General features: G+C 40.9%; 1 protein-coding gene across 2 annotated transcripts in view; it reads left to right on the top strand.

Annotated features, from left to right (window-relative positions):
* Positions 1–14,284, top strand: part of Itga1 (integrin subunit alpha 1) — a 160,033-nt gene that overhangs the window by 85,472 nt on the left and 60,277 nt on the right. For both annotated transcript variants that reach the window (XM_087616308.1, NM_030994.2), the window contains 3 exon segments: positions 2,406–2,554; positions 5,456–5,606; positions 10,845–11,010. In XM_087616308.1, the coding sequence (XP_087472434.1) occupies positions 2,406–2,554; positions 5,456–5,606; positions 10,845–11,010 (466 nt within the window).

The raw sequence follows: 14,284 nt of genomic DNA, 5'->3' as shown, positions 1-14,284 counted from the left end.
AACAAGGAAGTGTATAGAAGAAGAGTGTAATTGACTTAAGATTCCAAGGGACTTGGAACCCAAACATGACAGCAAGCACAGGTGTGGCAGTCAGAGCAGAAGCTGAACCACGAGTGTGAAAACCAGAGAATGAACTAGAAAGGGTGCGAGTCTTTAGCTCTCCAAGCCCGCATCCAGTGACACATTACTTCCAGAAAGGTCACAACTCCTAAATCTTCCCAGCCAATGCCTCCAATTGGGGACTAAGTACTCAAACATCATAGTCTATGGGAGACATTCTCATTCAAACCACCACACCAAGATTTTGAGTTTCCTTAGTTTTTAGTGTGAAGATAATTTGTTCAGATAACCCAACATTCACAGCAGGTTTTTTGAGACACGTAAGCCATGTTGCAAAAGCGAAGCACTAACACTCACCTAGCATCCGGCAGCCTTGAATAGTTGCCATGATTTCTGTCCCTTTCCTGTGACTTCTTTTTTAAGCACAGTTGGCAATAAACGCTTTCCCCTGGGAGAGTTAACAGCCCTTGACAAAAATCTGTTGAAATCAATAAATGGGAACAGATTACATCCATTATAAGCAAGTTGTATGACTGTTTGGGTGGGGCTCAAGTGTGAGGCACCATGTGAGAGTCATAGACATAACTGTAGAGGGAGCCCAATGTACAAGCCTGTTCACTTTTGTGTAGAAAAATCTAACACTGTAGAATCACACACAGAGAAGATATATGAATGTAGCTAGAGTTGGAAGTTAGTCAGGTGGGTTAGTGAAAGGGGAAAGAGGTTAAATAAATTAGATTTTTGTAAGTAAATGATTACAGTGGTCGTGCCATGGAATCTAACCTTAAAATATTAGGTTTATGAAGATACTGCAGTTGTGAGGTCTTGGTGTTGTCAGTCACCGCTAACTTAGATGGAGTACAAAAGCGAGCAGATGTTGATGGCCAGAGGGGAAGACCCTTAGGATTGAGACTCGGGAGCTATTACTGCTCTTGCAGATACTAAAATCTAAGATAGGCCCTTGAGGAGAGGTGTCAACCATGAGCTAGAGAGAGTCTCAAGGCTCACGAGGTCAAAGGCAGAAGAGAAGGGGATATTGCAGACTGTCCCAAGAATGATGGGAGTGGGAGTTTTTACTGTTTTAGATTCCTGACTAATTACCTAAAACTGTGAGAATAAAAGTGAGGTGAGATGTCTTACATTCCCGAACAAATGACGTCATGGAAGTGTGTGTGAGACCAGGTACTTAGGATTAGGTATAATCAATATCTTACTGACAAAAATGTTTCATTTCCATTTATGTCACATATTTACAAAGGCAAAAAGTGAAAAGGGTTTATGGATTCTTCTTTCTAAGGTCAATATCCCTCAGAATTGATAATCTGAATCTCTATTGTTATTAGAGAAAGTAATTTTAAATCTAAAAAGTATAATAAAAACATCTATCATATTTAATAATAAGTCAAAAAAATAACCCAAATTGGAGCCATGGTTTTGTTCTCATTCATTTTTCATCTTTCATGTAACTAGTTGGCTACGTCCTACCCTTTATTCCCATAAAAAATAAAATTCCAATTTAATAACCCATGGTCTTTGGATGTATAGCAGAGAGATTGGGGGAAAATTCTATCCATGGGGGAACAAGGTTATTCTAGACTGGGATAAGCAAAGTTCATGTTCATTCAGATTATAATACATGCCTTACCTCATAATTATATAGATTCTCCACTTCCTTTTTTTACCTCATGACTGAGGTAAGGGAGAATTAATATATTCTATTTTTTTTCAAAATATTGTCAGTTATTTTGTCTGTCTATTCACACCTCCTTTAAATTACTAGAAGCTAGCAGCTCATGGTAACTGAAGAATGGGGGGATCCTAAGAAGGGAGCGTCTTGACATTTCTGAGGCTAGACCTCTTTCTACCTCTTCACTGGAGCGTGAGCTTGATTTTGCTTTGTTTTGTTTCCTTCCCTACTGAGATTGAACCCAGGGCCCCAGGGACATGAAAAAAGCTCTTTACCATTGAGCTATACCCCCAGCCATTAAATTAGTTTTTAAGACTGTTTCCCATTTATTAAATGTGATAATTTGTTACTATACTGTGAATCAGTCATATAAAGAAAAGAAAACAAAAGAATGTTAAAATATGGCGGTGTATGCTGTGAGCCTACTGGAATCACTGGGTAACATTTTTTGACAGGAGAGAAAGTAGCAGCAGTTCTGTTGGGACTGTTCATATTCTCGGAGTGGCCACGGTAGAAGGTGGCCTTTACATAGTGATCACTTCTGACACTTAACCTGAAAAGCTAAAAGGTATTCTACTGGCCCTATATGCTTAAACTCAAGAAAAATGAGCAGGGAATCTTGCTAAGATGTGTACTCAACAGTGGCTTGCTGTTTCAGGTCGGGATTGTACAGTATGGAGAGAATGTAACCCATGAGTTCAACCTCAATAAGTATTCATCCACAGAAGAGGTCCTTGTCGCAGCAAACAAAATAGGCCGACAGGGAGGCCTCCAAACGATGACAGCCCTTGGAATAGACACAGCCAGGTACGGACTAAAAATCCTATTGGGAAGACTTTAGAGGTGACAGTCCTGAAGGACAGACTCTCATGGCAAATTCCTGATCTTTTGCCTCTTGTAACCTTTCTATCTCCTCTTCTGGAATATTCCTGAGCCTTGGGTACAGGAGGTGTTTTGTAGCTTTATCCATTGGTCAGCCCTGAAAACATACATATGAGTAACATTATGCTGAGTGAGCAGGGTTTTTTTTTTTAAGTGTGGGGTGGGGGATGGGAATAACAGGAAATAATGAAAAAAATGGTCATGAATTTGAAAGAGCGTTAAGGGGTATATGGGAGGACTTGGAAGGGAAGGGAGAAGTAAGTGGTGGATTTATATAATAATCTCAAAAAGAAAAGAGAAAGTAAAAATAAATAATACAAAAGACTGTGCAATATAACAGCCAGCTAGCTTTGCCTTTTGAGGTTTAACTCAATGTTCACCTTGACAATACTCAATATCATATTACTTTTCAAATTCTGTTAAAAAGGCTTGCTACTGGACAATCACTGTGGACAGTAATAGAGTCTCATGGCCCTGCTTGTCTTTCTCTTTCGTTTCAAAGATCTAACTGATAGTGAATCAATTAGAAACCTAACAAAAGTCTCTTCTGTTATGTTGCTACTGACTGATGCTTAATATTCGTTCTTGTGTCCATTTGGTTTTTATTTTTAATTTCTAGGCCTTTCAATAAATGGATCAAAATATAGTCCATTGTCTACTCAGTTTATATTTTCGACCATGGTCTTGTATCTCTAGCACTTGGTATAGGATTTTTGTAGCTTTCATATAGTTTTGTGTGTGTGTGTGTGTGTGTGTGTGTGTGTGTGTGTGTTTGTGTGTAAATGCTTGCGTATTCCAGATGACTGGGCTATTGCCCTGGCCCCCATATAAGATTGTTTTGCTTTCTTTTATTTTTTGAAACAGGGTGCCCCTGTGTAGCCCTGGCTGTCCTTGAACTCACTCTCTCTGTTTCCAGTCTCCTTTAGTTTTTATCTCTGGTGCTTCCTTCTGCCATTCTCAAACCCAGGAAAGCTCTCAGCAAACCCTAACTCACAAGCTTCCTAAGGGATCTGACTCCTATTACAAATTCTTCTGTCGAGTAGTTTCGACCTCCGGACTCTCGGCTGATTTTGAAAAGCTAATTTGTCAATTTTACACTCCACCCGCCTGGGAGTCAATGCCATTTGGAAGCCATTAACGCTAGGAAAGCCCACGGTTCAAATTTTATGGGAAAACACACACACACACACACACACACACACACAACACACACTCGCGCTCACGCTCGCAGACATCCACACGCACACTCGCACATGCAGACACACACACACTCACACACTGGGACGCGCGCGCGCACACACACACTCACACACTGGGACACGCGCGCGCGCACACGCACACAGCACAAACACCCGGAGTAATTGTGCAGTGATCCGCTTGTAGGATTACAGATTAGCATGCCCATCGAGCACGTTTGTGTCGGTACCCTGAAAGTGCTCTCGGTGACTGACTGAGCGTGAACAGACACTCAGAGTGAGTGAGAGCATGCTTTGAAAGCACCGAGCCTATAAAGAGTTCTGCATTTTCCAAAGACCGCTGCCTACGAATGAATATTTATCTTCGTAAGTAATGGAAGATTCATCATAGCTGCTTCCACTCCTGTATAAATGCCACATGAAATACCATGGCCTTATATGGGGTCTGCCCACACGGCTAGCAGGGCCTCCCCGAGTTTGGGGTTGCACGAAGAGTCTGCAACGATGCCGCAGCACTGTTTGTCTCACACACTAATTTTTCACGAGTAAGCTCAGTGTTGACTGTGTTTTATTCCCTTTAGGAGGGGCCAATTACAAAAAAATATTTTGAATATTTCGGAATCTGTTATCTCCATTTTCAGTGAATTCAGACACTTCGGGTCATAATAGTTTTGAATGTTCCCTTCTTTTTTATTCCTGTAACTAGGCTTGCATTATGTAATTACTTATAAACTCTAGATTCTCCTGTCCCAAAGTAAGTGACCCTCCCGAGACTTAAAATTTTAAAGGCCCATGGGGATGCTTCATTCCAAGAAAGGACATCGGATGCTGGTGTTCCAGACAGGCCAACTCCTTCAGGGACGTACTTGGAATGGAAAGGGTGGAGTCTGCAGTCCTGCGGTTGGCTGCTCTTCTGTTCTAGAAAGTCAGCTCTGGTTTCAGGGCAACCAGACTTTCTCTTTAATAGGAGCGCTCATTGTCTCCTTCAGCTGATACTCATTAAGTTCAGTTATGACTTAGGTCTTTCAGAGAATTAGAAAGTCTGGGTGATCTGCTAAGGAAGTAGAATTGTCTAAATCGCATAGCTACTCCAGTCCAAACTTCTTTTAAAGCTTAGCCTTTGCTGGTTGGTGGTCCATGCACCAGCACTCTGCAGGCAGAACAGATCGATCTCTATGAGTTCCAGGACAGCCGGCCTACAGAGTGAGGGGCTTTATGCTAGACCAACTTGACTTGGTTCTTGCTGAAGGTAAATGAAATAAAAAAAAATTCCTCTTTCTACTGGCTTCACAATCCAAGCTTCACTTCTGATACTAGACATGAGCGTTGTCCACACTGACACCAGTCACAACGTCCCTTTAAAGTTCCCAAAGAAGGAAACTCTAGAGTGATTTAGGAGTAGGGACATATGCGGTAAGTTTTAAATTGGCGAGCTGCCATCTTGTGCAAAACCTATGGAACTATTGCAGGCAAGATCACAGTGCCTCTCACTTCCGACGGTGAAGGTCATGGTCATCCCAAAGGGATGCATTAAGCTGTGCAGAATGGCTATAGTTTTGTTGGGTTTCTTCATTTTGCCTAACTTTGGGCTGAGTTTGATCAACCTCCCTTTGGTCTGTGTTACCTTCAGGAAAGAGGCATTCACTGAAGCTCGGGGTGCCAGGAGGGGAGTTAAAAAAGTCATGGTTATTGTGACCGACGGAGAATCGCATGACAACTATCGCCTGAAACAGGTCATCCAAGACTGCGAGGACGAAAACATTCAGCGATTTTCCATAGCTGTAAGTACCTTGCTAGCTTGGAAACTCATGAGACAGACATCGTAGACTAAGCAATAAACATTACTTCTTAGGAATACTTGGTGAAATTTGAGAAGCCAGGTTCAGAAGATGTCTTTTATAATCATCCACTAGCAAGCCAATCGCGGTATTTCTGTGGCCCTTCTATCTGTCTCTTTATGCTGTCCCAGGTCATCACATTTCCCAGATGCAAGAACTAGAAGGGAGGGGAAGGCAGAGCGTGGGAAGGGGCAGAGCACACTGTTGCAGGGTCACACACACACACACACACACACACACACACACACACACACACTCACACACAAACATACCTACCTTTGTACACATTCTTCGCTGCATATTGTTCCTGGGACAAGAGAGCAGGTCCTTAACATTCCGAGCTTCGTCCTCTGTCAGATTTCCAGTCAGTTTTTCTGTCTGTCTGTCTGCCTGCCTGTCTCACCACATGAAGAGTCAGTGACACCAGTGGCCACAATAAACATCATCTCTGCCTCTCATCCTTTCAAGGAGTTCACAACCATGAGTTCTTAAGAGCCTCGTGTTTAAAAGATAAAGGGGATCTGGGTCTCCTTGCTCAGAAACCTTCAGAGAACTCCCCCGTAGAGTACATCCAGCTCTTCCTTTCAGCTGCCAATTCATATCCCTGTAGTGCCTTCAGTCTAGGGGTAGGCTTCTCTTGTTTCTGAAATCAAGCATTCTTTCATTCACTAAAATTGATTTGTCTTGTTTTGTTTTGTTTTGTTTTTAAGCAAGGAGAAAGGATTTGAAATCCTAAGAGCTCACCCTGAACTCTTTACAAACAATAATTATGTATTATCTGTATTAGTTTTCAAACATCCAATCAATGAATTTACCTTTTTCCTTCAAAAGCATGAATGATGTTAGGAAGTGGGAGGTGGGATTCACACACAGAAAAAAGTTCCAGGATATGATTCCCAGCTTCCTTAGGGGCAAGGCACTCCATTTTATAAACAAGACAATTTGTATATAAAGTGATAATATCTGTCTGAAGCATTTTCTTATTTTATTTGGATATATATATATATATATATATATATATATATATATATATATACTATCATTCTCCTTATTACTATTTTTACTTGCCAGTTATTATCAAACGCTTTATTACTTCTTTGCTGCTACAATGTAACTATGTTTGAATTCATGGTTGAGAATAATTTGAAATGCCCTTGCCTTCATTATGTGGAAAATGTCCACATAATGAGTGACATTTAGTCTGTTGCTGGTCTCTTTCTTCAGTGTATAAGGCCAGAGCTTGCTCACTGGGTCCAGACGTCTGAGTATCACAGATAACCTCACTTTTCTGCTTCCCCCCAGAGGAACTAGTTGGCATTCCAAGTACCATGGATGCAGGCCATAAACAGTATTAGCCATCATCAGAATTAATAGCATTGGTGTTGAGGACGTAGTTCAGCCTAGATTGCTTGCCTCCCTCGTGGGAGCACTTAATACTCAGCAAAGGCACACAAAACCAACATTAGGGACGCTTCCCCAGAATGACAATGGCAGTGCACAACTTTTTAGTGAATCCACCATTCTGCATCATGTCTGGTGACATGGTTAGTGTTTCCTTGCTTTGCTTATTGGGAATTTTATTTGATAGTCATACATCGCTTCCCATCTAGTCAAAAGGAGATTTCAAAATCTTGTTGATCTTCATGAAGAACCGTATATCGATGTGTCTCACATTAAGCCGTTAGTGAGTTATTTTCAAACTGTTCTTGAAAGCTGTATTAAACAAAAATAATTCTCATTTAACAATAATTATTTATTATTTTTTCTAATTCGTGTCTCTTTCCCCCAGTATACCATGTTCATTATTTGAGATCAAACTAAAATACAAGACACGAATGCTACTTTCACTCGTTTATGCAACAACATAGAAAGTCTTCAGGAACCTCAGAGTCCATTCACACTGAATGCATCCACACAAACATAAACTCGACCTCAGTTGTTGTCTGGACTATTCTATCTCAGGTGTCTGGACCATTCCCTTGTGTCAGTTGCTGTCTGGACTAATCCTTCTACTCTGTCTGTTCCCAGTATTTGATCCTGAACAACACAGAAATGTGTTTTGACAGGAAATGGCTCCCTCAGAGAATTAAATATTGGTAATAGAAATTCCCTATTTTAAAGATTCAAATATGTCCTGTTAAATTTTCATATTCGGAGAGGTCGTGAGTTGGCTTTTAGTCATCCATTTCTGTCAATGGAGAGTATTAGATCGGTCCGTCGGGCATTACTAGATACTCAGGAACTCCTCTTAGGTGATAATGGCTGCAAGGTATAAACCACTTATGCACTCAGATGTAGATTAGACATCCGTAAGGATCTCACCATTCCATTTATGTTTTCAAATGAAGGACATGATGCCACACATGAATGCTCTGCACACTTTACTTTGACATCTCTGCCTCAAGGAGATTTCAGTTGCGAAATCTTCTTTCGGATAGATATTAGCAGAGTTAAAATGCTTTGAGGTGTATGAAGCAGTAAGAAACATTAGCTGTATTATTTAAGTTTCTTATTTGTTTTCGTAGAAAACAGGTTTATAAACTCCCAGGCCCTTGGGTGAAAGATCCCAGTAGTTTTCTGTCATTGTTATCATCTGTGACATAAGATGGTTCAAGGTCATATGAGGTCACAGTAATTCCTGCACCTTAGCATATTCTCTGACATCGTACTTAGCTATTTTATTTTTATTCTTTAAATATACCATATGGGTACTTTTTAAAAAGATTTATTTGTTTGAAATATATAAGTATACTGTAGCTGTCTTCAGACACACCAGAAGAGGGCATCAGATCCCATAACAGATGGTTGTGAGCCACCATGTGGTTGCTGGGAATTGAACTCAGGACCCCTGGAAGAGCAGTCAGTGCTCTTAACCACTGAGCCATCTCTCCAGCCCATTATGTGGGTACTTTTACACTTAGATAAATCCACTTGCCCCTCTCCTGTCACACCAAAAATGTCTGATAAAATTCACTTCACAATTAATAGCAACTTCAACCGTGCATGCCTTAACACTCAGCTATTAATTTGTCTTATGTATATTTTGAATTTCATCCTTTTTAGATGAAGTGGGAACTGATGTGTCAATCCAATAGTTAGACTCGAACACCTTAGGTAAGAAGCAAACAGGATCAATGTTGGTTTATTTTCCCAGGATGTTACAAAAATCTATAGAACAGGTAAACAGTAGGAACGCAGAGGGATCCACATAGTTCATCCATTGTAAGTACATCAAGCCTGTGAAAGAGCTAAGATGGACTGGGTCCCTGGGGTCTAAAAAGTGAAGAGGAGGGAGTTGGCTCGGAGTCATCTGGTGTTGAAATGTGACATTTCCTCTGTGCTGGTCACTGATGTTCCCCAGGGAAAGGGGCAAGCACATCATGCAAAGCCTCCATGCACTTGCTGACTGGAGCAGACTCAACTCATAATTCTCACATTAACACTTAGTGTGCATCAGAGTGATTCTGCCGTTGCTTTCAACCCCTGTTCATAGTGGGAGGCAAGTAAGCCCGTTGTGGGTCATAGGTCGTAGGAAGAACTATGTAAATACTTCTTGGGTTTTCCTCCATTTTTGTAAGTATATATCTATATGTCTTATCGAAATATCAATCTGTAATCTACCATCTCAAACCTCACTTTAAAACCACATTTTAAACCCTGCATAGCCATACCCAAATTGTGCACTTGTAATCCCTTCATCTTCTTCTGAAATAATTTTGTAGCACCAATGTCCATATATCTGAAAACTGAAATTCAATAATGGCTTAGTTTTTAACTTTATAGAATATAACGGCTGCTGTGTTGTGTACAGTAGTTCGAACTTTTAAAACATTTACATTGATGTATGTTCATCCAGTTCAGTTCTTTTTTAGAGTCGGGCTAGCATTTACATGCAGTGAAAAATGTATCCATGCAAGGAGCGACTTCAAAGTGCACACTGTAAAGATACCTGTTAAAATCCTGTTCTTCCACTTCCAGAAAGTTCCCTGTGCTTTCTTCTAATACGAACCTCCTATTGCAACGACTTTTATAACTTATTTCAGTTACTGATTCTGGTCTCCATGGAAACAGTCACATAGTGTGGATTTGTTTGTGTTTTGCATGTCATGCAAGATTACCTGTGTGTTTTTTATACTGGTGCTCCTTACATTTACTATGCTGTCCATTTTAGGAATCAACCATCACCCGTGGAGCCTTATTTACAAGCATTTAAGTTGTCCTCAGTTTGTGATAGTATATTAAGGGAGGCATGGATATTTAAAAGTGAAAACTAATAATCTTCAAGTCGTTTGTAATGAAATAAACACTAAACATGCTTTATTACAAAAGGAACATTTTCATTATGAAAAAAAGAAAATCTTTAAATATATGCAGGCAGTAGTCCTGCAGTGACTTGGTATGCCAGGGTGGATTGGTACCCAGCAGGGGTCTCCTCCTTCTCAAAGAAGGGGGAAGGGGCTGAGTGAGGGAGAAAGGGAAGGGAGGGAAGGGGACAGCAATCAAGATGTAAAGTAAATAAAAAAAAAATGGAAAAATATGGGCAGGCATCTTATAAGAGTACACTTAATTCTACATCTTATAAGCAGAAATAAAAAAGAATAACTGTGGTACTAACTTATTTGATTATCTTTCCTGATACTGACATTGTTAAATTTACTGACAATTTTATACTGACAATTTTAAAGTATAAAATTAGGACATATCTTTGTACTGGGGATTTTTAGTTTAAAAATGTACATATTATTGCAAACATGGGCATTTTTACACAGGCAAAATTGTACACAAATGCCTTAAAGAAGAAACATGGTTAATGGTGACTTCTCATAGAAATGAAATGAACATAAAAGACTTCATGTCAGAACACACAAAGAACTTTCACGAGTCTTTAAGAAAAATGCATGCGCATGCATGTGTACATGCACACTTGTGTAACAAATATGTACATAAACAACTGCCTGTAACTCCAGCTTCAGGTGGCTTGATCTCTCTGGCCTCCAAAGGAATCTGCACTCAGGTACACACACCCACCAGACACTCAGAGATAAACAGGCATAATGAAAAATAAGATAAATATTTGCAGGAGTCAATATTATGAAAACCATGTACTCAAAAAAACTTCCACAAATATTCCCATAAGATATCATGCATGAGTACGTTCTCACCATTTTTGTTGTGCCCTAGATCCTTGGCCACTATAACAGGGGGAACTTAAGCACTGAAAAATTTGTGGAGGAAATAAAATCGATCGCAAGCGAGCCCACGGAAAAGCACTTCTTCAATGTCTCGGATGAGTTGGCCCTGGTCACTATTGTTAAAGCTCTGGGAGAAAGGATATTCGCTTTGGAAGGTATGACTGTCTCTCCTAATCCGCGTGTCCTTTGTAAGATTCAAACTTAATGTGATGGGTTTGGGATATTACTCTCAGCACATTACTACCTCATTTTTACTGTGTGCAACAGCCACCGGAGAATAATTCTCTTTCGTATGACTGGAGCTACTTTTCAGAAACCCACGTTGGCTAGAAGCTGACCTTGTTAGGCTGTGATGGTGCACAGGAAGGCTGGGCAGCACAGCGGTCAGCATAGACGTGTGCAAGAACGCAAACGCCCCAGCACGCCTTCTTCCTTTTCAGTGTCACAGGTCTAGAATGTGAGCCACTAGCTCAACTCTTATTTTTCCCACTGTGTTTTTGTTCCTTGAGTGTTCTGAGGCAAGTGCTTCTTTTCTGTTGTTTCCTCTGTAATTGCTCTTTGTGAATTTCTAAAGCTCTTCCGGGAGTTTTGCTTCAAGCCCTTTGGCTGCAACTCTTCATCCGCTAGGGTCCTCCAACCGTGCCACGCCCCTAAAGAGTTTTCTTTTGACTTTTTCTGTGCTAACTGGCTGCAGAGGATACAGAGAATGCTAGTCCCTTAGGTGGGAGTGTCATCGAGTAACAAATGACTGATCTCTGACTGGTAACTATTTTTCACATTTTTTGAAGGCTGGGGACTCTCAGAAGTCACACCCCAGATCCCCACTTGGAGAAATCACAGAAATCTTTTGCCCTTCTGAGGCATCTTTGTTCCACTGACTGTCTTCAGGAAGTCACTGTCAAAGTGTCACTTCTGTGGCTGTTAAAAGCTCTCTCCCGAATTTCCCAGCAGAACCTGTTAATAACAAATGAAAGAGAACGTGGGGATGAGACATGGATTTTAAAAGGGTAGACTATTTTGAATGAGTATCCGAGTTTCAGTGAGCAAGAAAAATGTAGGAAAAAAAATACTTGTGTGTGTGTGTGCGTGTGTGTGTGTGTGTGTGTGTGTGTGTGTGTGTGTGTGTGTGTGTGTGTGTTATGGTGGGAACTGAACCCAGGGCCTTATATATGCCAGACAACTGCTCTCCAACTTCATTATATCTCCAGTTCAAGAAAGCGATGGAAAGCAATAGTTTTCAGTATTTCTTGAGTAGCCCACGCTAACTAACGCTTTGCTTTGCAACCGAGCGCACACATACATGTACGTGCACATAAAAAAGCCTTCTCATGACTCATGATAGCGCTGTTGTCTGCTGTGCACTGTGTAGCTCTCATCTCTTCCTGCTTGTGCGATTCTCTTTCAGTGAGAATGATACTGGCTTTACTGACCCTTTCAAGTCTGAGTCAGTGCTCAGGAGCCTGGTTTGTTTGGGGGATGATGAGGACTGAGAGCCCAGGCAGAAGGAATTTCTCTGTCCCCCACCCCCTTTTATGCTATGCCTCCAGAGACAGAGCACTTGAATCCTTAGTAGTCTAAAGTCACAGCAGTGTCTGAACGGCTCAGTTGTCCTGCGTCCTGAGCACGTCTCTGTCACACGGCTTTGGTCTTTCAGTAGCCACTAGGATGTTATTTAGCAAGAGGCCAGGTCATGGCCAGTCTTCCAAATGAGCGTGCCCTTTTAACGTTTAATAACACAGGCCAAGACAGAATCTGTAAATGGGTGCATCTTTCATTTTACTTTATTTTTGAGACTATAATTACAGCACTCCTCCTTTTCTTTCTGCCTTCAAGTCCCTCCTGGGTAACCCTCCCTGCCATCCTTCAAATTCATGCTCCTTTTACCTGAATTGTTATTACGTGTGTGTGTGTGTGTGTGTGTGTGTGTGTGTGTGTGTGTGTGTGTAACAATCGTAGTTTAAAACATATCAGTAATAGATTTTTAAATATAACCTGTTTGGTCTGTATAATGCTACTTGTAGCATATCCAACTTGAGCTGGATTTTCTGTACTATTACACTAGTCATTTAAATATCATAAGTAGCATTTCTTAATATTCTTTAAGTAAGAAAGCAAATACAACCTAGAACTGGCCAAATGCAGCTACACTGTCGGGGACATGACTTATTTTGCCTGAAATGGCATTTTAAGATTTTTTTCCCTAACCTAACCAACCCCCAGTTAAAGCTCCTTTCTAAAACATCCAAATGCTTCAAGAAATGTCCAAACGCTGCATTACCAAGGCTCAAAGCCATCTGGGTTGTCTGCTGTTTCTGTTTTTCTTTTCTAGGCAAGGTTCTGCTGCCTCCACTTCTGCCTCCCTGGGATTGGCACCAAACAGCAGTCCGTTCAGAACATTAGTGTCTACTATTTTCATAATGAGATTAGACAAGGCCTTTCCCCCAGTTGCTTGGGAAATCTCCACTTCCTGTCCCGATTTATGTAAATGGCTGCAGTTAGGAGAGTCTGCCTTGCACAACGACATCTAGTGAATCAAGCCAGCTCAGACGTTGAATAAATAGGTCAGGGAATGGTATGGAGTTCCCTTTTTATTCAACTTTGGGGAAAAGGCTCACACTCCTAACTGGAAACAGGGTCAGAGTGGGAGGTTTACTCTCAGTGAGCCTGTCTATTGGGGAAGGGCTAAAAGTAAACTCGCATATGATTGTGGACTGTGGAGAAGGCTGCGTAGTTCCTTTCTCTGTCCTCAACTGAAAACACAGCCATCAGCAAAAGGGTGTGTGTGTTGGTGGGAGGGGGGTGCTGAGACATACGACTCTGTTGTTCGCTGTCCATCCTGTAAAAAAACCATGAAGTAGCTTAACTCAGTATGTATCAAAAACACATTGTAATTTAAGGTAAGATGCATCTTAGTCATTTAAAGGTAAATTCATATGGAGCTTTAAATGATACGTTCAGATTCCTGATTGATTGCCACATTTATTCTAGCCCTATAAAAAACTCACTGACAGATGTGTCTTTTGTACCTCGATGCCAGTAAATAAATAGTAAACCTGTTTAATTTCACAAATCTAATGGTTCTCATGCTTCAGCTGACAGACAGGCTGACTTGGCCAAAAATTATGTTATTTTAAACTTATTTTTAAGACCAAATAAGCTAGTCACTCCCTGGAAGCAAGTAGACCAACATTCGCTCAGTTCCCCCAGGAAACTGTGGCTTCTGCTCTATAAATATTTTGAGAAGGGTACAGTTCCAATCAATGCTCTATGTTGTCTGCATTTCAGCCACGAGCTTCAAACACTGAGTGACTGGTGTTTTTTTTTAATATAACCTTCCTTTAAAAATATAGATTTAGATGGGACACAACCTGGAGCTATGTGAGAAAGCCACCTCCTAAGCTGAATGAGCCCCACATGCAGCATCAGAAC

This window comes from Rattus norvegicus, chromosome 2, assembly GCF_021556685.1.
Source record: "Rattus norvegicus strain SHRSP/BbbUtx chromosome 2, alternate assembly SHRSP_T2T, whole genome shotgun sequence".
NCBI lineage: Eukaryota > Metazoa > Chordata > Mammalia > Rodentia > Muridae > Rattus > Rattus norvegicus.
The sequence above is the reverse complement of the archived record's forward strand: the minus strand, read 5'-3'. Positions and strand labels throughout refer to the sequence as shown.